Consider the following 25,708-nt stretch of genomic DNA (forward strand, 5'->3'; position numbering starts at 1 on the left):
TTGCAAGCAAGGTTTTAGTAAAGGTGAGGCTGCTGGCAAATGTTTGTGTGTCTGAAGGAAAGGCAGCAGGCTTAGAAGTAAAGAGTTGGTATGGGTCTGGTGAAAGTGGTCTTGGGTAGAGGAAGGACACGCAGTCAATGCCTCTGTCCATTGCATTCTTAAATAGTAGAGCCCACCTAAGAGAGAGGTGTTAGAGCTGCCCTGACCAAGATTTGGTTGGCTTTTGTGCTGTGTCAGACACCTGGGATCTGCTCCTCAAGCAAGGGTTTTCACTATGGGTGGTCTCTATATGAAATGGAGGGTGAATCTGTACTCCAGACTTACTGTCTGTTCAATAACCAGCCAGCACCAAGACCCAGCTCTACTAGAAATTAGTTTTAATGAGTTTCAGTGTTCACTTATCTGTCGGTGCCCACAGCTGCATCCCATGCACATTACATGCTGAGAGAGAGAGTAAGTGACTTTTCCTCATTGCTTCCATGAGAGATGCCCTTGCTCCCTCTGCTCTCTTTTGCTTCAGACTTGACACTCCAGACTAAAGAAGGAAGGAAGCCCCAAGTTCAGAGGAAAGTGTGTGGAACAAGGGTCTGTCGTCTTTTAAAGGCCACCAGCTGCTCCCTGGTTACCCCTCTTAGCTTAGTTTTGCCTACTTTTTCCAGGGGCATTGGACTTCAGAGCAAGAAAGTGTGGCTGGCTGGCTGGCTCAGGAAGACTGATGAGGTTATCTTACAATGTCATGATCCTGCCAGCTGCACCTTGCCACAGGTTGTGGTCTACAGGACCTCTTGGATAGAAAGGATGTTGCTGGTGGGCCCAGCTGAAGAGACATGGTCCTGAAGATCTAGGAGTCAATGACTGAGGAGCTACCATGATAATGGGCAACGGTGACACAAGGTGGAGGAAGAATAAATTCCCTCAATAGACAATCTAGAAGGACTGGAGGTCAGGGAAGCAGGAGGTCTGAAAGACCAGAAACCAATTTTCATTTACGTGGAATTTCCCTGGTTCAGGGCCTCCTTCCCTAAGCATTTACTCAGGCCCAAAGCAGATGAATGTTCCCATTAGATGGAGGGATGAGGGGTGGGTGAGATATACTGTCAACAGGCAGAAGAACCAAGCTGTGGTTGCTGTAACCCACCAAATAAAAATTTTTTTAAAAATTAAAAAGAAGGATAGTTAACAACAGCAGACAAACATAAATGTGAACAGTGCAATATCAGTTTTCACCAAATGCACTCCACAAACACTTCACCTCCCAAAAAGTACCGTGCACTGAAAGTCTAAATCCTCTAGTCAGCACCCAGCCTTTGAACTCAACGCTTAAAACAGTTCAGTTCCTGGAAATAGGAATGCTGGGACTTCAAGGAGGTGATAGATGAGAAAGCCATGCTGTTCTAGTCCATCTTCCATACCTTCACCTCTGGCCAGCTCCTGCTCTTGACTTGCTCCTGGCTGACACTGGAAGTGCTGATTTCCGGGGAAATGGGCTCATAGGAACGGAGAGACAAGCTTGCAGCAAGCAGACCCATCTGGACACAGGTGTCTGTGTCATGTTTAGCAAGCATCCCCGCAAGGATTCCTGCCATTAAGCTGTGGAGAGAAAGAAAGATGGTTTTGAACAAGAGGGGAACAGTTTTGAACTCGGGAACGTGGCCGTTCATTTGTAAGGGCTTTCATTTGGATCCAAACCAACACTTACAGAAGCTGAATATGTCAACTTCTCATCTCAGAAGTTGAGGCACTTTCTCTTGCATCACATTTTCTATTCTCCTCAGTTTTCCAGGTGAGGCAGGAGAAAAGAAAGGAGTCTAAGAAGGGAAGAATATACTTTTCCCTTGCTCTCTAATTATTTTGTCATTTCTCTGCTCTTTGTTGGTGCCTCATTATGTCCCCTCCTCTCCCTATAGAGGTTGGATAGGGTGAGAAGTAAAGTTTCCATACCTAAGTGAGAGGGACAACAGGCACAGCTGGAAAAAGAAATCCAAAGCTGAAATGAGATTGGAAATTCAGATTTTTGAAAACGTTTGTTGTGGTTTTCCATTTGAGATTTCCCAGTAAAAATTGTGTGAGTGCTTGCAACAACAGTTGTCATCCTCAGTCCCCACAAGGCACTGAGGCAGACACCAGGAGAAGGGAATGACTTTGGAATCTACCTGACTTGCAGGGGAAGGCTCAGTTGAGGCACGGATACGTGCAGGGCAGTGTTTGTGATAGACTGGGAACAACTACTCTTTATTCACAGTTAACTACTCTAATGATGTTCTGAAGCTCGGAAAGGATAAAGGAGAAGTGAAAGAGAAGGGAGAAGACAATGCCATTTGAGAGGAAGAAGCAAGGAAAGGAAAATAAGATGGCAAGGAGGATTAATAAGCACATCTATGGGGAAGGGAGAAAGAGCCCTTTTTTTGCACTCGGGCTAATTACCTTAACATCTTTTTATCCATAACAAAGGCACAGAAGATTATGACTTCCATAAAGTGTTCAATCTCTCAACAGCTCCAGAGGTTGAGAGTAAATATTTGGGGGAGCATCCCCTAGCAATGCCGTGTGCGGGCAGGCGGTGTTACGTTGTCACGGCAGCCCCATGCAAGGAGCAAACAGCTGCTGCTGCCACCTGCACACACACTCAGCTCCTTGGGCAGCACCTCTGGACTTGTGGGAGAGCCACAGGGTCAAAGCAAGGCAAGAAGTGCCCTGGATTGCTGTTTCTGGGTGTGCACTCTTCCCTGACCAGTGCTTCAAAAGTGTGAGGGTTCACGGGGGCCAAGCTGTGGAAGTGTTATTGTTTAAATTAGATATTAGGAAGAAATTCTTTACAATGAGAACGGTGAAACAAGTACAAGTTGCCTGGATAGGTGGTGGATGCCCCATCCCTGGAGATGTTCAAGGCCAGGTTGGATGGGGCTCTGAGCAACCTGACCTAGTTGAAGATGTGCCTGCTCATTGCAGGGGGTTTAAAATTAGATAACCTCTGAGGGTCCCTTCCAACCCCAACCATTCTGTGATTCTATGATAGTCCTATAAAAGTGCCAACAGGCTGGGCTTGAGCAATGTTACCAGTTCATGTGCTGTGGAGATGGCGTGTATGTCACTGCAGTGTCCTGGCATTTCCAGCCTGCTTTGGCACTCTTACTCTATAGAATAGGAATTTCTGCAGCTCAGGGGAGCAGCTGAGGTTATTAGGAAAGAAAACCCTGGACAAACAAGAGGACTATGAAAATTCCCCCACATGGATTTGGGGACTCTGGGGAGAGGGATTTCCAGACAAATGTTACCTCAGGAATGGGAGCAGCGTTGGGCCCCTAGCTCTCAGATAGCTTTGGAAGGAAAAATAAACTTCCAGGTTCTCCAGGATAACTCAGTAGAGGTGGTTGGCAGTGGCATACTTTATCTCACCTTTGGTCTTCTCTTAATTTAACTTTTTAAAAAGGGAAAGGAATCCCTAAGGAACATGTTTAGTTTACATTAGCCTCTAGAAAAAATTGTCGTGCAGTAAGGGGTACTGGTGTTCTGAGCAAATGGTGCAGAGAGGAGGCTCCCTGGAGGGGCTGGCAGACACTGGAAACATCTGTTGGAGTCATGAACAAAACTCAGCTCTCCTTAGGACAGGCTGACTCCATGAAGTTCCTCCAGCCCCTTTTCCTGCTGTTACACCTATTGCTCCAAACAACCCTAGAGAAGACCAGCTTGCAGTTGCAGTCAGCTCATCTCAGAGGTGATCTGGGACACAAGGAGCATGTCCTGGTGCTAAGTGGCCTAACTAGCTTGGCAAGAAGTTATTGATTGATCCTAAGTGAAATATTGAGGACTCTGTATGTTTAAAAACAAACAAACAAACAAACCCCACAAAAAACCTTTTCATTCTGCCCACTGATAATAGAAAAAAAGAAGTGTTGCAATGGTGAGTTATTGGTAGGTAACCATAGAAAAAGAAAAGGAAATATCTGCCACATACAGACTTTTGGTCTAGCCCAAGGCAATGAAAGGATGGAATCAATTATTTCACCATAAGAAGCAAGAAAAAGAAAACCAACCCTGCCTGCTACATATAGTTTGTCAAGTTAAAAAGGAGCATAATAAAATATTACTCTGACAGACTGAGAATTGATCAGCAGGGCTAGCTAAAATAGCTGTCATTTCCCACTCCTATGTACAGCACTGTGTGAACAGCCAGGCAAATTATACAGCAGACTCTTTTGAAGCAACAGCTTCAAAATTGCCAGAGGCAAATGCAGAACCTGATGAAATGCTTTTATAGGGCCATTTTTGCTATCGAGTGGCAGTTCCACTTCCACTGGAGAAGTGTGGAAGTAAAGCAGTTAGTTAGTTAGACAGCTTTGATGTAAGGTGGTTTACTTTGCTTTTAGCAGCTCAGCCCAGACTAATTCAGAACTCTTAGATTGCCAGGAAAGGCTTGAATCTTAAAGAAAAGCAAAACTAATGATGGCAAGCCTTCCAAGATGCTTCAGGGGACATTTTTATCGAGCTTTTCAAGGAGTCACAGTAACCAGCCCTGTTCTCATGTCTTTGGTGTCTCTTCCTCTAGTAGCAGAATGTCGTTCTCGCCTTTGCAGTAAAATTTCAAAGAAATCCGATTATGGCCCTTCCACACTTAGTTGGAGAGCACAAAGCAGTGAGCAATATACCTGTCACCAGCTCCTGAGACATTGACTATCTCCTCTCTGCTGATGGGGATGGTGGGGTAGTGGGCGGCACAGAGGCTGGCAGCAGCAGTCTGTGGGAGTAGAGAAGGGAAATTAGTGGGAATTGCCAAAGCTGATAAGGTCTGATGTGGGTGATGCCAGACCTGCATGGATGACAAAAAAAGAAAAGAGTGAAAAAAAAGCAATAATCTTTTTTCACACTTTGGAAGAGATAATTTTAATGAAGCTTCCTGAAAATGAAGCTAGCAGTCATGAATATTCATGGAAGCACATTTAAAACTAACTGACTATAAACACTGCTGCTAGGAGCCAGCAGTATATGGACAGACAACTTGATTTTCTTTCAGAGCTGTGTATCCCACCTCCCAAACACATACATTTTCCAGCACTGATGCCATGTTTCCTAGGACTGCTGCCGTGCCACCAGAAATAGTAACAGTGCAATATGGTCCAAGAAAGAAGCAACTGAGAGCTCAGAGTTAGTTTGCTGCGCCCTTACCTGTTCATGAGCTCCTGGACAAAGCAAGATGCTCCCTCCCAGGCTCTTGCCACACAGGAGGATGCCGTGAGTGCCGAGGGTCACCACCACACACTGCAGGTGGGCCAGCAAAGGGCAAGCCAAGGCCACCGCAGTCTGGACAACGTCCTCCAACCTGGATGGCAGCTCTTCAGAGAGTGGGGAAGGAAAACCGTGTTATAACTGTAAACGTCCTCAACTGATCTTTCTGTGGGCTGACAGCCCATTTACAAGCACCTCTACTAGTATTTATGAGCACTTCTGAGATGTGGTTGATAAATTTTTTTTCTTCAAATTATGGGAAACAAGGAATTCCTCAGTGCTAGGCTTCCATACTATATTTCTATGCTGGGGAACCCAACCCCCAAAGGGATCAAATGTGTCTGTAGAGATCAAAAAAACTGTCTTGAAGCACAGCTTCCTTGTCTTAATGCTGTTGGATTTCCACCTGCCTTTGGTGGGGTGTTTCATTTCTGCACAGGATGGTACTGTTGGGACAGATGCTTCAGAGCACTGTGCTTCAGAGACACGTTTACAAATCAGAAATTGCTCCTGCTTAGCTGATGAAGTGAGGCAAATGGGATCTCTGGTTTCGGACAAGGAGCCATCCCAGGCCTGCTGTGCTCTCTGATAGATCAACAGTCCATACAATCCATGCAGATATGGCTGTAAGGTGCAAGACACCAAAAGCACTTAAGAATTTCCACTGTTATAACCCAATTCGCTTAAAATAGGCACTGGAGCAGAAAATGCTCTTCTCCAGGATGTAGGTTATCTAAAAGTGTTGCTGATCCTTCTGAGTATTAAATACCTGCTGGCACAGGGTTCCCAAGGGTCCGATTTATTGCTCTTAGCTCTTGCAGGTTGGGGGAAATGTATGTGAGTGCTTTCCAGCTGTCTGAGAGGAACGGCTTAGAGGCCTTGTTCTCATCTGTTGGCTCATAGCACACTTCAAAACAACAATGCAATTGGTTAGTTAATTAATTAATTAGTGGCTCATCTCTACGTCAGAGCAGGATGCAGTGCAGAAGGCTTAGCGTGTTCTGCACAACTGGAGTTACATAAGTAATCTATTAGAAACTTAAATACTATTTCCCCCATGCTCGTGACAAGGTCTCCAAAGGGCTGCTTTTCAGTGCTCAGCAATGAGACAGCTGCTTCTGGCTCTGGAGTGATACCATCAGACTTCAGTTTTGTTACTTGTCTTAGCTGCTTTTGGGGCGTCTGCCAGATTTTAAGATCATTGTGTCCTCTTTTAGGATTTGCTTTTAAAAATGAAAGTGTAACTCCAAAGGTTTTGGAAGCCTTGTGAAGGGTCCCCAGCATGCCAGTGGAGGGGGGTATTTATTTTTTGGGAAGTGAGAAAGAAATTCTCTCAAAAGGTGCCTTAGGACTTATTCTGAGAAGCAAACTATATTGCTGCTCAAACTGGCAGAAGTGCTCAAATTGGCACTTGCCTTGAGATTAAAGACAATGAGAGCAGCTTCCCCTGGCTTTCTGGCAGTGCCCAAGGGCTATACCAACTGCACTTTAGGAAATGTGATTTAGCTGTAGAAAGAGGAAAACTCAAGAGAAATCAGAAATGTTTTGTCCATTGGAAACAAAGTAACAGAGTACAGAAAGAGGCATGTCAGACAGTAGCTAGGTATCTCCAGCAAGCAGCAGAGGCTGGGGCTCAGGATACACAGAATGTCTTGGCACACAGGCTGTAAGGAGCTACAGGGCCAGAGCTGGGCAAGTTGCCCTTACCTGCTAGCTGATGCTCTTTAGCTAGTTGGCAGACGTACTGAATAGTGGAAAGAGGCACATTTCCATCAATGCAAACTAGCGGGGCCTGACACAGGTTCTCCTTGAACTGGGACACCTAGTGAAAATCCAGGACATGGAGGAGAGACAGCTTGAGTCATTGCAGAGGGACAAAACGATTGCTAGTTAGACTTGATACAGGACTGTCACTTGTATTGCAGCCCTTAGGTGCAGGTATGAACCTACGAGAGCGATTCACCAAGGGAAATGGATTTTTCCATTTGTCTCATCTCTTCCCCTTCTCCTTCCCCTGCTCCCTGTCATCAAGTGCTGGACTCAACTGGCAGGGTCCCTCTGGCAAAGAAAGATAATTGCTGGTACTCACTAGACCACTGTAGGGAAAGAGAATGCTGCTTTAATGCCACTGCAGGATTCCCTGTGCCATGCCTGGCTTCACTACACCTTTTCTCACTCTGCATGTCATTTAGATGTCCTCTGTGCACAGTGCCTCCTAAGACAGGTTGTTCATCACCATTTTACTCCTTGGCCCTACTGAATCCCATAGGGATGGAGGACAATGGAGCAGTAGAGTGGGGAGCTGCTGTTCTCTCCTTTGGCTCTCTGGGGAGCACTGTCTGGATGCCAGGCCAGCACTACAGGCACTTGTGCAGCATCCCTCCTGTGTCTCTGCCAGTCCTGGCAGGATGAAGTGCTGCCAGAATGCACTTTGCAGAAGAAGACTGGTTCAGAATTTCCACTGGTCAAAGCTGTTTCATAGAGCTCAGGAGAATTAATCTGTCATGTAACAGTTTTCTGTGCCAAGGTTTGGGGGAGGCAGGGTGGGGATGTAAATTGGAATGATGACCATATTTTTGCCTAGGAGGGCTCCACCTCAGGGAGATGCCACTGGTAAGTAAATTGCACTTAACTTTCATGTTGCTGTCAGTCCTGAAGCACAGGCTTTTGTTCTGTCAATAAAAGAATGAGTAGGGAAGGAGGGTGCAGTGAGGGGCTTTCACTGAATCAGTCCTTAATCACTGCTTCCATTAGCCCTGATGTTTTTGAATGTTTGGATGTGCTGAGCAACAGTTTCTGTTGATACAACTCAGCATGTAGAAACAACAGGAATGGTGGGGAGGGGATAGAAGAGGAAAACTTGCTTTAACCAGTGTTCTGTCCATTTTTTTTTAATTTTATTTTCTCTATAAGGAGAAATATCATTTCTGCAGACTGGATTTATTTCTGGCTTTAAGGCACCAAAAATTACAGGCTAGCTTGGACAAGTTAATGAAGAGGATTCTGGCTATGTGTCATGGATCATGGTAGTGGTGATACTTATGGACCAGAAACAGATAGAAACTCCACTTGAGTCAGCAGCAACAGAGGGCTCTGGTAGCTTCTCATGCTGCTATCTCAGTGGCCAGTGGCTGGGGTTAACTGTAGCATCTCCCATGTCCCTCTGCACACCCGCTCTCCCTGGTACAGGTTTTACCAGTGGCCTTTTGTCACAGGTCCACACTCGTTCTCGTAAGAAAAGCTTACAAATCAGATGGTGTGCATACGTATTGCTCTGTGATCTGCTGGTGGATGTCCATATCTCCCAAGCCGATGCTGAGCTCCCCAGCACTGGTGACCACAGCACAGTAAGTGGCTGTGCTCTTCCCCTCCAGCTGAAGGACAGCGCTCATGTCCTGAAACAGGGAGGACAGTTACACATGGAGCATGTTTCTCTTCCCTGTCACACTTGGTTCAATCTTTCTCTAGCCCAGCTGGCTGTTCTCCCTTCCAGTGCCCTTCTCTCTTGGGATAAGCAGCATTTCAGCAGTATCTCAGTCTAGACAGTGCTGGTACATAGTTACTTTTGAATATTTTCAATGCAACACAGGTTAAAGCAATCCTTTAGTAAATGAGAGTGACAGGTCTCTGCCATGCAGTTCCACAGGCTGTGTCTCTGTCATAACAGAACAGTGGTCTGCAGCCCTGTCTGCTCCAGCCATCCACTCCCGTAGCTTGTGTGACACTCTGATGGCCCGCTGACGTGCTGGCATGTGTTGGTGGCACACTGCTAGCAGTTACATTGGCCACCTCATGAACTGCCCAGCCAGATTCTAAAAGCAGCCTTGGAGCCATTTTTGCAGCAGTGGGGCAGATGTAGCTGTGTCGTGTCCTTCCCCTGCGGGTCTTGTGAATGATCTGCTTAGAGAATTCAGGGCATGTCTTGGAAGGAGCACGTGGACAGAGAAATGCATCCACCCCAGAAGTTGACAGGGAAGGTGGAGGTTTCAGGGAAAGAGTCCTCTCCAAAACTGGTAGGAATGTGTTTTGCTACAAGTAAGGATTGTATGGTGGCTGGCCAGTAAGTCCATCCTTCCTTGGGAGACTGCTCACTTTGGTGGCACAAACTGTGCTGTGTAGAGGAGGGATTAGAGACCAGCCACTATGAAGCCTTTATAAACCAAAATGGAGCTCTCATTGCTCAACTTGTTAAGTTGCTAAGATAGCCAGAATTAAGGCCTTATGGGCTCTGAGTACCAGGGTCATGAGGGCACTCATAAGCCTCAATGATCCTGACCAGCCTCACCTGGGGGCTGTATCCACCTTGCCTTGCCTTCAGTCCTGCCTCTTCTCTATGGAGTTGCCTTATGCCCTAGGTTAGGGCTGCCCTCCTGGCTTTTTTTGCTCCCTGCTGGGGTGGTGATATTCTGCCTTGATGTCCCAGGGAGCTCCTGCTGCTCCTGGCTCCCTGACCTGAGTGGACAAGCTGCTGCTGAAGTCAAGTATTCCCCTGGAGCACAGGTAAGGGGAGTGTCTGCAGCTCTGTAGAGGACCCTGCTCCTCTGAGCTTGGGGGGTGTCCAGCCTGCAATCCTAGTTACAGGTTTTCTCTGTCTTGGGCTTTACCCAAGCCAGGTTGATTTTTAGCATTGCTTTGTGTATCCTCAGGGTCAAGGTTTACATACTTGTTGCTGTGCTTAGCCCTTACTAGAATTTTTCGTGGTTGCTCCTGATTTACCTCTTTATCTTCTGCAAGCACTTGCTGGAGCTGAATTTAGACCCCATGGTTCAGACTCTAAATGTTACATACATCTAACCTATGTTTATGGGGCTGGCTCCTTCTTTTCCAGTTGTCTGTAACTAAAGAAACATTGAATTATTCCTACTCTAAGCCTGATGAAAGGTGGTTCTGATGCCTGCCAGGGTTGAGAAGACTTTTCCCTCTACATATTGTCATCACTTCCATGTTTTTGAGGTGCCACTGCTGTGCAACATACCATGTGGTGGCAGTAGTGCAGGACAGACTGTAAATGCTCATCCTTCCCCACGGCTGATAAAAGGAGAGGAGTTTGTCCAAGACGGCTTAAACAGTCTAAAAAGAAAATGGAAACAAAAGCTATTAACAAATCCACCAGATTAGTGTGAACACAGTGACAGCCTGTACGGGATGGGTGTCTGTAGGAAAGCCCTCTCCTGGAAAATTTAATGCTCATCAGTCCTTGCCTAGAAGGATAATCAAGACAAAATTCAGCTGCAGCTGTTGCAAATGACTGGTTGGAGCTGAGTGAGGTGATTCTGCAGAAAGCTGCACCAGCACTCTGAAATTTGGTATTATTTGGAACATCTGTGAGTGGAGGAAAAGAGGAGGGGGAAGAAAATCCTGCACTTTTTTGGCATCAATTCCTTTATCATCACAGGCATATAGGTTTTCCCATAATGTTTCTGTGCATGGTGTTTTTTGCTGCTGGCCTTCCCACACTGCTTTCCCACAATGATATCTCACTAGAACCACTGAATCTAAGTGGATTCATGGGAAACCCTTCATCCTCTCCCTTCAAGTTACTACAAATTATACCTCAGTGGGTGGCATGGATATTTTGGGGTGTTTTTTTTTCCACTCAAGCTTCTTCATTAGTGATCTGAAGTGACAGTAGATTTATGTTAGGAAGATTTGGGAAACATCTAAAAGCAGGAATAATCCTAAAAGAAGGAATAATCCTAACATCTTTCTGTAATCTGCCCCTGTTAATTTCAATACACAAAGACTGGTCTGCTGCTTCTTATGGTGGAGCACCAGGTACAGTGGGATCTTTTGCTATTGCCAAGGACTGTAGCCCTTTCTCTTCTACAGTAACTCCTGTACCCCAGTCTCCCTTGTCCATAGTACGTGGTTGATCACCTTTGAACAAGCTTATTCCTTTCAAATTCTTCCTCAAAACATACTTCTATTGTGACTACAACCTGGCACTAATTAAATCTGAGGGCCAGGCTGCTCAGTAGTCATTGGAGAATGCTGATACTTATTTAACTTTGATTTGGGGTCAGGGTGCTATATGCTAGTTAGCTTCATATTTGTGGACCTTCCTTTTCTGATCTCAACTCCCTCCCCTCTTATTTCTTGGAATGGCCCCTGCCTTTTCCAAGCAGTCTGCCCACTGGTATATTGCCTAATGTGTCCCAAATCTTGACATCATTAAACATTTGCTGTTGAAGGAATACCAAAGGACGAATCACAGCTGGCATGCACCCGCAGGCAAACCCAAGAACAAGGCACCTGCCAAGTTTCTTCCAACACCGCCAAAGGTTCGTCTCACTCTTCCAGCATTTGTTTGCCCACCACCCTGGAAGAAAAAGCTGTTAGTTGGTAAAACTGGGAGGGCTGCTTGGCATAGATGCCATGTCTCCATCAACATGTGAAGTTGATGTTGTTGAAATATATTTCAGCAATCAGAGGGAGCAGAGGGCATCCAGCTAACAGATTGAGGGCAATACAAACTTCTGTGGCCATCTGTAGACTTCAATCTCAATGGCAAGGGGCTGCTTTCTGGAAGGGGAAAACCACTTCATCTCCCCATGAATTGCTATTTTGGTCTTATTTGCTAAGACCTCCTAGAACTACACTAATGAGTGTTTCTGTTGCTATGAGCAGCAGTCTGAATTGACCTGCTGGGACTCCAGAGCTGCTGACCCAGACCTGATGGGCTCTGCAGCTGCTTTCCAGGCCACTTAGCTCCCACCTTAAACAGTTTGGGGGTTTTATTTATTTTCCTTTTTGAACCTAAAATGATATTTGTTACCTTTGCCTGTACTGCCTCTGTACTTTATTCATGGAAGGATCTGAAAAGTCTGAAGATTTTTTCACTCACCCTTTGCTTCCCAAACATCTCTCTCATAAAAAATACCCTTCTTTTTTACGTATGGCTATCAACTTCTCTTTTCTCTTGGCTCTGCCTTCCACTCCTCTGTCCATCTGCCTCTCTGTCACAAATAGACAAAGTGTCAGAACACAGGCAATCGCTCACCCATCTCCTAATTCCTCTGCCAGAAGAATTACATCAGTAAGTGCTCAGATCAATCTGGGCTTCATCTGACTATCAAATGGTTTTAGAGCTCTTGTTTCATAAAATCCTGACACATATTTTCCATTTCTGGAGCCAGCTTGCCACTGGCAGTCATAGTGATCTTCATAGGGTATAACTGAAGCTCCCCAAGGGCTCTTCTTCCCCTGCGTGAAGCGGTACATCTGTCCTTTGCACACAACTCTTTCTCCTGCATCCAGCCCTACAACAGTAAGAGGCTGCTCTCCCACCTAAGTATGCTCTTTTATTACTCTGCTCTGATCCCCAGGCTCTTTTTTGTAGCTCTGACTCTCCCCAGTTCTGTACTTTGTAAGACTTGGTGCTAATTCTTGACACCTTTACTTTTCTGTCTGGCAGTTCTCCAAGCCGTGAACTGTTCACATCACCTGAGCAGAACTGCCTCTATATAAACAACTTATGGCCTCTGTCCATCTTTCCATTACTTGTCATTTCTCATTAACACAAATGCCCCTTGGTTGCATTTTCTCATGCTCCCTGGGAATTGCCACTGGCACTGCTGGGAATGAGGATATTTCCATCTACAGCTGTGTTCTGTTGAGTGCTGCAGATTTCAAAAGCATTGAGCTCAGCTATTTTAACTCTGAAGCTCACTATCTGTAATATAGTCAGCCAAGGAAAAAAAATCCCAACACTCCAAAGTAAAAAGCAAGGGTGCTTGTTTAGGCAAGTCAAATAACATGGCTTTGAACACTGGCCACTGTTTCAGTCTTAAAAGAGGGTGCTCACTGCCATCAGTAATGAGCACAAACTGTGTTTTATGTAGTTCCACTATCTGTTTTCTAAAACTGATGCTTGCAGGAATGGTGAAAATACTCATGAAGACCTTTAGTTGCCTGGCATGCCGATCCTCTCTTTTAGTTCCCTGTGCTCCCAGAGGCAGAGTTGCTGGGTTTTTATGCCAAGCCTTGCCCTAAGAGCAGATATACCAGCCTCCCACTCAGGGATCCACCTGTGGGTGAGCTCTGCTGTTGTACAACCCTACAGGGCCTAAAAAAAAATGAAGATGCTAGATCTCTCTTTAAAGTAGCAGGTGGGTGCAGTGAGAGAGAAACCAGCAGCCAGTTTTTGAAGAAAAAAAAAAAGAATGACTCTCATCACACTTTGCCACCTCAGTTGTAACTCCAAGTCTGAGTGGTACTCGGGTATTTCCTCTACATTGTGGTGAGGTGGGGCTGGCTGAGATGAAAGAACTTAGATGAAAATGGACTTGTTGAAGTGATATGAAATAAGGCTGGGCTAATGCTTTCTGGCAGTGTTTCAGAGAACTGAGTGAGCTTCTGGAACACTCTTCAATGTCTTAAGAGATTTGAATTCTTAATGTAAAAGTGAGACTCTGCTCAACTTCTGGGTGTCCTGGGGGAGTTATAACCATAATGCTTCTTCCAGCACCTTTCTTTGAGCAAAACTATGCAACGTTCTCAGCAGGTCAGATAGTTACATATGAAACACAGCTTCTGGGTAGCCTTGAAAGCCACGTGGGAATTACAACCAGGACAGAATACAGCTGCTTTCCTGCTGAGATGCCATGAGGTGCGAGTGGTACCCCAGTGCTCTACAACAAATCTAACAGGCATAAAGGTGGGACCTGCTGGGTGCTGAGCCCTTTGGAAAAAATCTCTTTAGAAAGTCAAAACAAAGCAATACTGTTGAGAGAGCCTTTTCCTCTCTGCCTAACCACAGTAGCTGTCAGCAGGAACATTTTGGCTGTCAGTTCCCAAATCCTCCTGCAGCTTGGCATTTGGATAGCTGTCATGATGGACTATCAGCTCTAGGGCTTGCTACTATACAGAAGGGCAGCTAACATCTCACCTTTCCAAGCAACACTAAAAATCTCCTTTTTTCCTTGTCAACAGTTCCCAGTGGGGGCTATAGTGGTCCTTGGCCCTCTCACCATGCTATAGGTGGTCCAGGGATTTTCACTCATGTCTGACATGCCAAGAAATGCTTATCCACCCTTGGACACAGCTCTGCTCCTTATCCTGACAGCTGAGCGTGGGCTATGTATGGTATTGGTTAGATCACAGGTGAAACACTCAAACTCTTGGGTTTGCAAGCCTTCATAACCAATGCCACAGCATATTTCACCCTTGACCATTATAACACTGTTTGGCCTTTGTATCATGCAACAGCCAAATTCCTTAAGGACAGCTTTCCCATCACATCTTTCCCTATCTGACTGAGGCTGCCCCATCTCATGGTGAAAGCTTCCTGCCTTGGCGATCAGCATAGGGTAATTTGAGACACTAGAGAATTTTTGAGCAAGTTTCACCACCTCAATCTGCAGTACTTCATATAGCTAAACAAAAATTTTACAGGCCATGCAAATGGCCACCATTTGCATAGAGGAGTCCCAGGTCTGTTCCATTTGAGCTTCTTGGTTGTTTCTTGTTCAAACCAAATTGAGAGGAAAAGGGTCTGATAACATTTCGAATGTTCTATTTTTTAAAGCCTTTTTTATTTATTTTTTTTTTTCTGTGTATGACTCAAATCCTTCACGAGTACTCTACACTGAGACTCTTGCTCTTATCCATGCTGTTTTCCACAGCTAAGGCAGTCCCAGACAGCCAGAGCTGGCTCTTAGCTAGGGATTTCCTCACTGTGGGATCTTGAATTAGGGGCTGACACAGCATAGTGAGGGTCTTTACCTATTGCTCTTTGTACACATGAGTTGAGAGTGCCCTGGGCACCTCTTCTGCTAGAAGAGCTCTTTGGGCTTGAGGCATCAGGAAACAGCCTCAAGGCACCTTAACAAAGGCTGTAGAGGCCAGAGTCCTATGTGGAGATTGTATGGATTGCTTTGTCCCTGTCTTGAGTGGCAGGGATGGTGACTTTCAGCATGGAGACAGAGTAGGTCACTATATTTCACTCCATTGCCCACCTAGACAACACACCAAATATGTAGCACTAGACCTGCTTGTGTGTGTGTATGCATACAGACATGTGGATATCATACATGGATAATGCCTTCCCCCCGATCCCCTTTTAAAGGCACTCCTTTAAAAGTAGCTGGAAATGCAATGGTGGTAAGAAAACTGCTATAGATACAGTACCAGGATGTCAGGGTTCTGCGCCTTGGCTATAAAGTCAACGTTGATACCTCCAATCACCACCTTTAAGAGGGAAGAAAGAGGTAAAAAGTGGTTGGAAGGACTGGAGGAAAAAGTTTCCAAGTCATGTTTGCTTTTCCTAGTCACTTTTCCCACCCCTCTTGAAAGCTGTCTCATTTACAGTGCAAAGGCCAGTGCTTATTTTGGATGGCTAGACACAGGTTGGTACAATCCCAATTAGAAAGAATCAAAATCTCTTCTGTATGTTGGTTTCTGAATTATGCCTGCTGATAGCCTTCCCCAGCGTGGCAGGTGGGATGTGACTCTGTGCACACAGGGGTGCTGGTGGTTTCTCTGTGAGGTGACAGAGTAATGTAAGAAGTCACATGGGTCAGGTCATGCTAGTGCCTTTGAAGCCATCTCTCGGAACAATTTCTGACATACCAAACCTCAGAAACATTCAAGCACTATTGTGGAAAAAAGCAAAGAAAATGGGAAAAAGTGGGCAGAAAAATGCAGTCATTTCTTGCAAGCTCCCACGAGGAATTGCCATACCCGGTGACACTTTGCAGATTGCTTTTTTATTGTCCTTCAAAGCCAGAATAAGCAGTACAGATCCACAAACAGGAAGTTTCCAGATTCTTTGGGGACATACAGCTGTTTTGTCTCATTCCATCAAATGCTGGGTTATTGCTTCTGGAGTCAGTGCCCTCTTTTATGTTGACAAATCCTACTGCAAATGGGTTTTAGAAAATCTTTCAGCTCTCTAAAGGCCACCTAAAATAGATTTCCTGTAAACTATATGGCACACACAAAATCCAAGAGAGTGAATAGAGTATTAGGGTTATAGTGAATCTCGTTTGGATGTGCTGTAACTCTTGTGATTTTGTCAATCATGAGCAGGAGGCCAACAAAAAGAGATATTTATAAACATTTACGGCTCTGCAGCTCAAAATATCTTTCTCCACCCTCTTCCAGGTCTACTCCTGTAGTCATGAGTTCCCTGGCACTAAGAGCAATACAGTCAAAGCTGTACATAAGGGCACAGTAAAAGGTGAAAATGTGATTAAAGTTTTAATGGCTTTGATGGTCTAAGACTTAATGGGATTAGGCCATTGTCAGTGTTTACTCCCTGCAAATGTGGATAGAGGGGGGAGGAGAAGATGTTTATCTGTGAAGAATAAAAAGTACTAAAGGGAGAATGTCTGACAGTGAGAAATAGAAAGTTTAGTCTCTGGATGAGTCACTTTTTACTTTTGGGAATAGATATAAATTTATCTTGTGCTGTCAGCACAGAGGCATCATGTGGAGGCCAGCAGAGGACTCACTGGTTGAGGTGCAGCCATGTCCCCTCGGTGAGGCAGGTTCCCCTTCCTTCTGGCTTTCTGTAGTTTGCTCAGGGCTACTGCAATGCAGCTGCCCACTTTGGCATTGTTCTGGATCAGTGCGAGGTCTGTTTGGCATTTCTTTGAGGAAAAGAAAAAATACCAGCAAGACTGACCTGTTAAAAGCCTATGTAGGAACTCAGAGAGGGAGAAAGCAGGAAATATGTGCTGTGAGGCTTGGTAGAACTGATTCCCCATACCATAATCCTTTTGGGGCATGTATAATGGGTTACAGTACTGCATAAACACTCTGATATTTTCAGTTTTTTTCACCTTCCTCCCCCAGTATCCACAGAAAGAAAACCTGTCTTCTCCATTTGACAGACAGGGAATAGAAGCAAAGGCTTCACAGAGAAAAGAGAAGGTGAAGTGTTTAAATTAGAGTTGAGAGTCTAAAAACATTAGAGGATCTTAGCCAGCTTTCCAGAAAGAGATACCTACTGAGATCTTGCCAAATCACTATAAGCAATTTTTTTAGTATTTGCACTGGGGGCAGAGTATCAGAGGCTTTGAAAGCCCCACTTTTTGTCTGCATACAGCTCTAATTTCCAAAAATGCCTTTACTAATCTGCTCTGATTGGTCAAGTCTCCTAGAAGGCTGGCAGCAGAGCCTGGATGAGAATCTGGCCCTCTTAGATTCTATGCTGGCATCTCAGTAGATATGAATTTTTCTTGCCTGTGTGAGAGGATTCCTGCTCACACAGGGGTGTTTTTCTTCCAAGTTTCTCTTACTCCACACTCACGTGAAGTGCTGGATGAGGCAGTGTGACGTACAGCCCAGAGTGCAATCTCACCATGGGCAACAGTGGCCTGACACTCCATCACAGAGCAGGCAAGCTTGGGGGTCAGATATGAGGGATCTCCTTAGGCTCTGGACCACCTGCTGTCTGTTTTGCCCTCCATTTTTTAATGCAAAAGGGGATGAAGACAGTAAGGATGTTCCTGAAAAATTGGGGTGCAGCTGCTAAACTCTCATCTATTTGCAGATACTGACATGTTTGCCCCTTGCTAGATTGTCAATTAAGTGGCAGTGTTTTCCACCAAGCACCATCAGAAGAGATATGAAAGACACTGGAGTACTTCCTTTTATCTCCCCATTCAGTAAAAGGATACTGGAGTCCAGTGATTTCCCATCAGTTAACTCTATGAGCTTCTGTAACAAAAAAGGGGTCACTTCTTTGCCTGTGATCCCTTTGGACCTGGAAATATAAAGAAAATGCCTGCAGATGAGAAGGACTGAGCTGCAAGAGCATCAGAGGAGAAGCACTGTTGCTAGCAGATACTTTATCTCCGTAACCACATACCATAAAAAGGTCCTGTAAACAAGCTTTGGGTTAGATAAAGCTACAGTTGAAAGTATGTTGTGGGCTCACCCATGCCCGAGGTTAAGCTGTGCTACAGCTCTTGTAGCACTGTCCCTGAATTCCTTTACTGCCTCAGGACCACTGGGTGAGCAAAGGATGAGGTTGAGGTTGCTTCTCACCTGGCTTCACTGAGAGCTTGCTGGATGGCCTCTTCGATGACCTGGCCTGAGGCAGCTCGCTCCTGGGGACAGGGCACTGCTATCAGCACCCCGTTGCTTAGGCCCAGCCCCAGAGCACTGTCTGGGAGAGGATGGGCAGATTGTTAGTGGTTCTCCTTGGATAAGCCAAGTGCTGAAGGAGAAGGATAGAGTAGAGTGGGTACAGGGTGAAGAAACCCACAGAGCTGAAGCTCTGGTTCTTAGCCGACTCAAGATCAGGGTCTTCTCCAGCCACCAACCAATTCACATCTCCCTGTCTGTACAGCAAATGGGGCAAGGATTTCTGTCTTTTTTAAACTGATTCCATTTCTGAAGGCCCAGAAACTGTTTTTGCCAACATATTAATATGTGCATTCCCTCCACTTCACCAGTGTGAAGAGAACATAAATGAATGAGCATGCCAAAGTGGCTGCAGCTGGCTTGCAGTTTTACTTGCTGTAAAGACTGCGCTTCCCTGCTTGCTACTTCATTTTCAAAGCACTGTTGAAGCAGGAATGGAGGAGGTGGGATGGTGTATTTTTCAGGGTAAATTTTTCTCCAGAGTTAAAGAAAGTGCCTCATCCAAAGTGATCCTTGTGTCCCTCTTTTCCAAGACCTCACATGGGCCTTTCCTGTCTAAAACACACCAATGAGTTTAGCTGCCTCCTCTTCGTCCCGGACGTGATATGGTGCCTGGAAGCCACTCTGGCGTGAGAAGAAGGCTGGGAACTCTCTTGATTCTCCAAAGGCAGCCACGCAGACACCCTGAGTCTCCTGCAGCAGTGGGGGTGAGATGAGCAGGTAATCAGCAGAGGAAAAGGGAACCCAAGTAAAGAATGGGACTCTTTCCTTCTACCCAGAAAGAAACTGCCTTTCTTTAGCACAGGGCTTCGTTATTTTTACACATCCTATTCTATTCCATTCTCCCAACGACATATTTCAAAGCAAAGAGCCAGACATGGTAACTGGCTAGACCAAATCAGGCTTACTGAGAGAGGAGGCATGCACGTCCTTTGCTTGTGCTTGGAGCTGATCAAAAGCCATGCAGCTGTCATTAGCACAACACTGAGTCCAAGGTAACACCCTGTAATCTGAAGATATGTCATAAGCTGACAGGAATATAAATGAGTTTCGTTTGCAATTGAGAAGTATTGATGCTGGCTGTCACCTGAAGTGCTGGCTCTGCTGGTTTCCAACATACCAAACTTTTAAAGGTGACTCTATTGAAAATCATCTGGATTCCCATTTTAATTCTGATTTTATTTAGTGTTCGATGGATCTTTACTCATCCATCAATTTCTGGGAGAATTCTCCCAGAAAATCAAGTTTAAGGCCAGAGAAAGAGGGCATGGTTAGCACTGCCTTGACCTCAGTTGGAACAGCTGCTGGAACAGCCCCTTGGACACGGATAGATTTATGTTAGGGAGTAGCCACATGCTTGTACAGCCCCAGGACTACAGAACTGTAAATATGGCTTCATGTACTCTCAGTAACAGTTTCTAAAAGTCTTAGGCTTAGTAACTACCCTCATGCCACTGGGCATTCCGTATACAAAGAACAACATTATCTGCTTTCAGGCCCTGCTGCCCATGCTACCTACCAGATATTCCAGTGTCCTGCCAATATCAAGGATAGACTTGGCTCCTGCAGATACAACAGCAACCGGAGTTCGTCCTAGCTCTGTCAAGTCAGCACTCACATCCATAGCTGTCAGGGGACAAGCAGTCATCATGTTGGTGATTGTGTTGTACTCCAAAGCTGTGTCTGCCTAGGATGCCACTGCCTGATTTTCTAACTGCTTAGGTCCACACACATATTACAGGTTTAGATTGTGCCTTTACTTGTTGAAATTGAAAGAGATATTGACAAAAAGAAGTTACATGGCTGAGGGCAGAGGTGCAGCCTTGCACTGTATCTCTTGGTTCCATGATCACGTTGATAAATAGTATGCAAAACTTTGGTAGAAAAGAAAGAAAAAGGTGTTATACAGCAAGGATGAAGTTCAAGGAGATGGAATATCACTGAAGGAGATTTTGAGTTTAGAACTGACATTGCTGGCAAAAAAAAAAAAGAAAGCACCACAGGAGCACTGATGACCTCAGGAAACTCCGTGGTCTGGAATTCACATCACATCTGAAAGGGATGGCATACGGCAGGGCACTGCATTTGTGCTATGCTAGAAATACCTATGGCTGAGAAGAGAGAATTTACTTAATTCACAGACTACACTGCCAAGACTGGCACATTTTTTAAGAGAGGACTACACACCTCCAATACAGACCAGAGCCTAAACATCTTTTGTGGTGAGACTCTCTTTCTCCTCATCTGGGAGAAGCTGACAGCAACACTGTGTTCAGTAGCCAGTATCAGATTATCCAACCATTACAAAGAGGGAGAGGCGCAGTCAGCTCCTGTTGCACCAGCAAACAATATCCATATAACCACATGTATGTAAAAGATAGAGAAACGCCCACCCTCTTAACAATTGGCCTATGCTCAAGAGGAACATTTTGAAGCTTCTAGAAAGGAGATACCAGGGAGAAAATAAGCATAGTTTGGTCAAGAAGAATGATAACTTTACTCTTCTGAACAGACAGTTACTGTAGGATAGACTGGGGAAAAGGAATAAGATGGAATTAAATAATAGCAACATAGAGAAAAATAGAATGTATTGATGTTCCTACTGTTCTCTCCTTCCCGATGGACACCTCCTATGCCACCTGTCACAAACACGGGAATTCCTGCTTTGTGTGCAGCAATCATTGTTCCAGACACAGTAGTGCCACCAGACAGGCCCTGTCAGGGAACAACCAGTCACAGTCAGTGCCCCGGGGTGACATGGAGAATACAGCATGTGGGCAGCAGTGGTTGTGGTCTGACACGCAGCAGTGTCACAACAGCCTGCTGTCACCAAGTGACCAGTGAAATTCTGATACAATATTCTTTTGGGCAAAAAGGAAGAGGAATCATCCACCATCATCCCTGCTACATAAGCTGTTCTTGCCCTGATAGCAAAGGCCTTTGTTCCCCAGGGCGTTCCAACCAGAAGTCATCATGGGCAGCTAGTGTCACCTTTAGCTGTCACTTTGAGCTCGCGATGCAAATGTGTCACACAGTTTGCATGCAGTGTGATAATGCCTTATCTTGCCAATAAGAATATTCTTAACCAAGTGCTCGTGGCTTGCCAGCCCATCCAGAATGACTTTTCAGGAGCCCTATTTCATGGCTCCTAGTCCCTTACTCTGTGATATCTTTCCTGTAGTTAGGACCACATTTGAGCTTACCAGTAAGATACTACATTACACTATATTTTCAAGAGGTTTAAAAGCAACCTGGCTTGAACCTGGAGAGCACTATACTAATGCCATGTAGAAAAGACCACAACAGAAAGTCTGTGTACCGTACCTGGCTGAGGACAAAAGGAAAATCTCTCCGAGACACTTTAACTGCATTTTTACTGCTTGCCAAGAACTCGAGTTCCTCATCTGTGAGTCCCACATGGATTTGGCCCCTTAAAATACCTACAGTGGCTGGCACTGCTCCGTTTACTCTTACAGTTTCTTCCACCTCTCTGGCCATGCTAAAAAGAGAAAAGACAACAATCACAAATTAGGGAGGCAAACAATCAGGCAAGAAACTGCCATGTTTGATGGCCATCACTCTCAGTTTTACAGTTCTTGTGACTTGGGCTAAGTCCTGTTCCTCTTCTGTATCTTCCTAGTGGCAGAAGTCTTTGCACTTGAGCTTGTAGAAGTGTAAAGCTCCCATTTTCAGGTCAGCAGTGTCCAAGCTCTGTGCTTCAGTTTTAAGAAAAATCATTTGGTTTACAAGCAAACCTGGTTGTACAATAGACTACTGAAAATAGGGATCTTTTCAAAATAGGACCTCTCTGTATTTTTTACTTGTTATTTCTCTGAGATCATAGACCTTCACAGAAACCCCAGCTAATTTAAGCCCTGGTCAAATGACCAGAATATATTTTTTCACAATTCAAGCAGTTAGATATAGAGTAACAATAGTGCCAAAAAGCTGCTGCCTAAGGGTACTCTAGAGTTGCAGACTAGCATACAATATCCTTTTTAAGAGCAGCTTCTTCTTCCTTTCTGAATTACTTGGACATATGCTAGGCAAACTTTAACTACTGAAACTACCTCTTCTCCAAAACTGAGTTTTCAGAGCTTCATTCTAAGACAGAATGTCAGGGAGAATAGTGGCCAGGTAAAAAGCAAGGTGGAAAATTAATAACAAAACATTTCTGTGCTTTCTGAAAGCAAGGATGGAGGGGAGAGTGCAATGTAACTCAAAAAACATAAGTCTACTGAACATCAATAAATAAAAGGTAGAGGTAGGGGGTTTTCCATGCATGGTACAGAAGGCAGGGAGAGGGACCAGCAACTCTCACAGTAGCTGCTCTGAGTAGGCTAAGGAACAGATTTCCCTATTGTGTTTCAATCCTTTTTGCATTACAAAAGATACAGAAAAAGAAACTGCAGAGTGTTTTCAATGTCTGTACAAAGTCTGCAACTGAAAAGGCCGGTAGCTCTCTTTTAGAGCAAATGATGACATATCTGCTGCCATATTTTAAAGGAAGACAGAAATTTAATAACTAGGCTGCCCATATGTGTCCTTAAAAGTCCAAATACAAATGTTTTAACACTTGAGCTCATATTCTGCATGCCTAAAAACCTGACATTTACATTTGGTCTTGCAACAGCTTTGGCTGGATCAAGAATACTGATACCGATCCACCAGGTATGTGCTTCATTCTTATAACTTTGTTGAACAAGGAACATCAAAATCCACCACCTCAGATTCAGAGGATAGGCCATGCCATGAGTAATGATGGTGCTTTCCAAGGCTACAACTGGTCTCCCCTCCATCAGGGCTTCCTGGACGGAGGGATGAATCCTGACATAAGCACCTGGGTATAAACATAGAAAAGTGAGTTATTTGTATGTGTATTCGTAGTAACTAGTGAGCTGTTTTATAAAAGGCAAATTGTTGTCATCACAGCAAATTTATCCCCCTCTTCAGCTGCTCTTTGGGGTGAATTTACAAATAACTTCAAGAAGACTGAAGCTCTGTTTTATGTAAGTGAAATATTTGCAAAATATCTCTGCTGTTAATATGAATTATAATCCTCATCACTATCAGTGAATGGTCCTCTGCCACCATTTTTGCAGTTACATTGTTATTTGTTCCAGGAACATTGCTTGAACATTATTGTGAATGAACTGAGTCCTGCAACCATGCCCAAAGACAGGGATATGTTTTATAAGTGGAAACACCAAGGATACCATAGTAACTCAATATATTTTAAGACTATCGTAGACCAATGCAATTGTTGCTCTTTGCTGTGGTCCCAGAAGACTACCAGCAAGGTCTCTGCTGCATTCAGATGAGGAAAATGCTTTCCACTCAGGAATTGTTTCAGAATACACTACTCACCATGCAGAAATCTTCTCACCTGGGTGGTCCCACGTGCTATGGTGGACACATGTCTTCCCAGGCTGGAGGTTATTTTCCTAATCATCTTATGCATATGGATGGTCCTGAGATAATAGAAGTCAGGTAAAAATGAAAGATGTAATTTAGCAACGATGTGACCTTGTGAAGCTAAAAATATCAGCTCTTGCCTTGATCTTGGAAAGGCAAACAACCCTTGTCCAGGAGATTGCCTGGAGTTTCCTGGTGTTTCAAGCATGAGCCAGGGTGTTAAAGCAAAATGTTATGCTGAAGAAATGGAGTTACAAGGTCACCTGGCCCATTATCAAGGCTGGGCTGAAACTGTGGTAGAGCAGAGAAAAGGATGAGAAGTAAAAAACTAGGGAGAATTTTGAAGAAGGCAACTTTTTAAATTCCAAAGCAACTTGCCCATGACAGATTTCAGGCTCAGCCACTGCCACCTCCAACATGAAAGGTCACAAGGAGAAATCTACAAGGCAGTGTAGTGCTATAGAAATATGAATCTGTTTTTTGCTGGTGTCTAGAAGAAAACAAGCATTTCAGAAAGGAGCTGAGAACTGGCAAATTGGACTGGAACTGCAAAGAGGAAAGAGTAGCTTTCCCCAGAGCAGAGAGCGCTTTATGTAGGCTCACGTTACATCATCCTTCTTAGCGCAATGCCTTGGAAGCAGAGTGGCAATTCAGCCCCGGCAACAAACTCCAGAACTCCTCTGGTCTCTTAGCAACTCCTTTTCACTTTAATTAAATTCATTCCCAAACAGAGAAAGAGGGGGAGAGAGCTGTAAATGTTAAGAGAGTGGTCTGGTCCGGGCCTCGGGGCAGTTTCACTTAATGCCTGGCTGCTTCACATACTTTCCCTGGGCATTTAACCATATCCCTTCAGTCTCTCTATTCCTCACCCCTTCACTAGGAGGAAAGGATTCCCTTCCTTGGTCCTTTGTACCTATTGGTAATTTAGATGGCAAATTAAGTAAAATACAGTACTGTGTTCATGATACACTTAGCAGAACATGGCTCTGATCTCAGTACAGTGCATGGCTTTACAGTTATATAGAAAATTCTTATACCCAGGAAGAATATATTTGCCCAAATATAAGACTTCAGCTATACAGGACAGCTTGGGCTGTGTTACATAAGAAAAGTGGCACCGGATCAACTAGACACAATACACACCTGATTGAAACACTAAGATTTTCCACTTTCCAAACTGTTAATAGGGACTAAAAGTTCTCTTAATGAAGTTTATGGAATCATGCGATGACAAAAAAAAAAAGTGACAAAAGCTCTTACTTCATGCTTACAACTGTGCAGTGCTAAGCTCAGTAGCCTGGGCAGTTCCTGGGCTCATGCCAATGTTCTGGTATTGCTGTGTGTGCACCTACACAGCCCTCGCTCTCTGGGGTAAAGTCAGCTTTGGAATAAATTCATTAAGGCAACAAGGTTACGCCAAGGATTGGTTGAGCTGCTCGAGCTGTGCTCTGAATTTTAACAACCCCCGAAACTCTGAAGCACAACAGCCAGGAGTGCCCAAGCTGTGCTGGCTGGTGGATAAAAACCAGCTGGTCACCACCTGAAACCCAATACGGCTGAGCTGATATCCACTGGAAACTCAGCCAACACTCAGCCTGAGCTGGCTCAAAGGTTTTCGAAACTTGGCAAGTTCTGCAGTGAGACCTGTATGGCCTTTTGCCTCTCAACCAAACTGCAGATTCGTAGTGCAAGTTTCAGGCAGCTCTAGCACAGACCAGCTCTCTTCCCTCTTCCAAACCATCCCTAACCGTGTCCCCTGTGATCGATCCGGTGTATCCGCCCTCACGGAGCAATGGCCTGGCCTGTCTCTTACCTCTGGGTGTCCGTCTCATGCAGGGAGGCTGGGTGGGTACTGGAGCGGTGCCTGGGCAGCCCGGGAGGAGGCAGAGGAAGGGGGGCGGGCAGCACATGGGGGTGCGCAGGCCAGGACTTCTGGCCAAGAGAGTCTATTTATTATTAACCACAGGCACAGCTGAGC

General features: G+C 44.9%; 1 protein-coding gene across 4 annotated transcripts; it reads right to left on the bottom strand.

Moving 5' to 3' along the window:
- Positions 1-1,130: 1,130 nt before the first annotated feature.
- LOC113956637 (pseudouridine-5'-phosphate glycosidase-like) lies at positions 1,131-25,708 on the bottom strand. Of its 4 annotated transcripts, none has more exons than XM_027663410.1 (19): positions 25,544-25,703; positions 23,683-23,786; positions 23,041-23,155; positions 21,640-21,814; positions 20,919-21,030; positions 19,835-19,941; positions 18,882-19,008; positions 18,217-18,337; positions 17,847-17,932; positions 16,677-16,801; positions 15,352-15,411; positions 11,476-11,542; positions 10,199-10,293; positions 8,490-8,618; positions 6,931-7,045; positions 5,993-6,130; positions 5,164-5,330; positions 4,647-4,735; positions 1,131-1,590 (listed from the first exon to the last, which is right to left on the bottom strand). In XM_027663410.1, the coding sequence occupies exons 2-19, from the start codon at positions 23,774-23,776 to the stop codon at positions 1,395-1,397; spliced, it is 2,118 nt and encodes a 705-aa protein (XP_027519211.1). In that variant the 5' UTR covers positions 23,777-23,786; positions 25,544-25,703; the 3' UTR covers positions 1,131-1,394. The 4 variants fall into 4 exon arrangements, with proteins under 4 accessions (XP_027519211.1, XP_027519229.1, XP_027519220.1 ...); XM_027663428.1 differs by having other exon boundaries at positions 23,702-23,786; positions 25,544-25,594; XM_027663419.1 differs by lacking the exon at positions 8,490-8,618 and having other exon boundaries at positions 25,544-25,708.

This window comes from Corapipo altera, unplaced genomic scaffold (assembly GCF_003945725.1).
Source record: "Corapipo altera isolate COAL_440 unplaced genomic scaffold, ASM394572v1 1, whole genome shotgun sequence".
In the NCBI taxonomy this organism is placed as follows: domain Eukaryota; kingdom Metazoa; phylum Chordata; class Aves; order Passeriformes; family Pipridae; genus Corapipo; species Corapipo altera.

What these genes read in the sequence shown, in the direction of transcription:
- LOC113956637 (XM_027663410.1), bottom strand. Translation starts at nt 23,776, where the DNA reads ATGCATAAGATGATTAGGAAAATAACCTCCAGCCTGGGAAGACATGTG. An exon ending in GGTGAGAAGATTTCTGCATG is followed by an intron (nt 23,156 to 23,682) that starts GTGAGTAGTGTA and finishes GTTTATACCCAG; the next exon opens with GTGCTTATGTCAGGATTCAT. An exon ending in GTCCAGGAGCTCATGAACAG is followed by an intron (nt 4,736 to 5,163) that starts GTAAGGGCGCAG and finishes CTACTCCCACAG; the next exon opens with ACTGCTGCTGCCAGCCTCTG.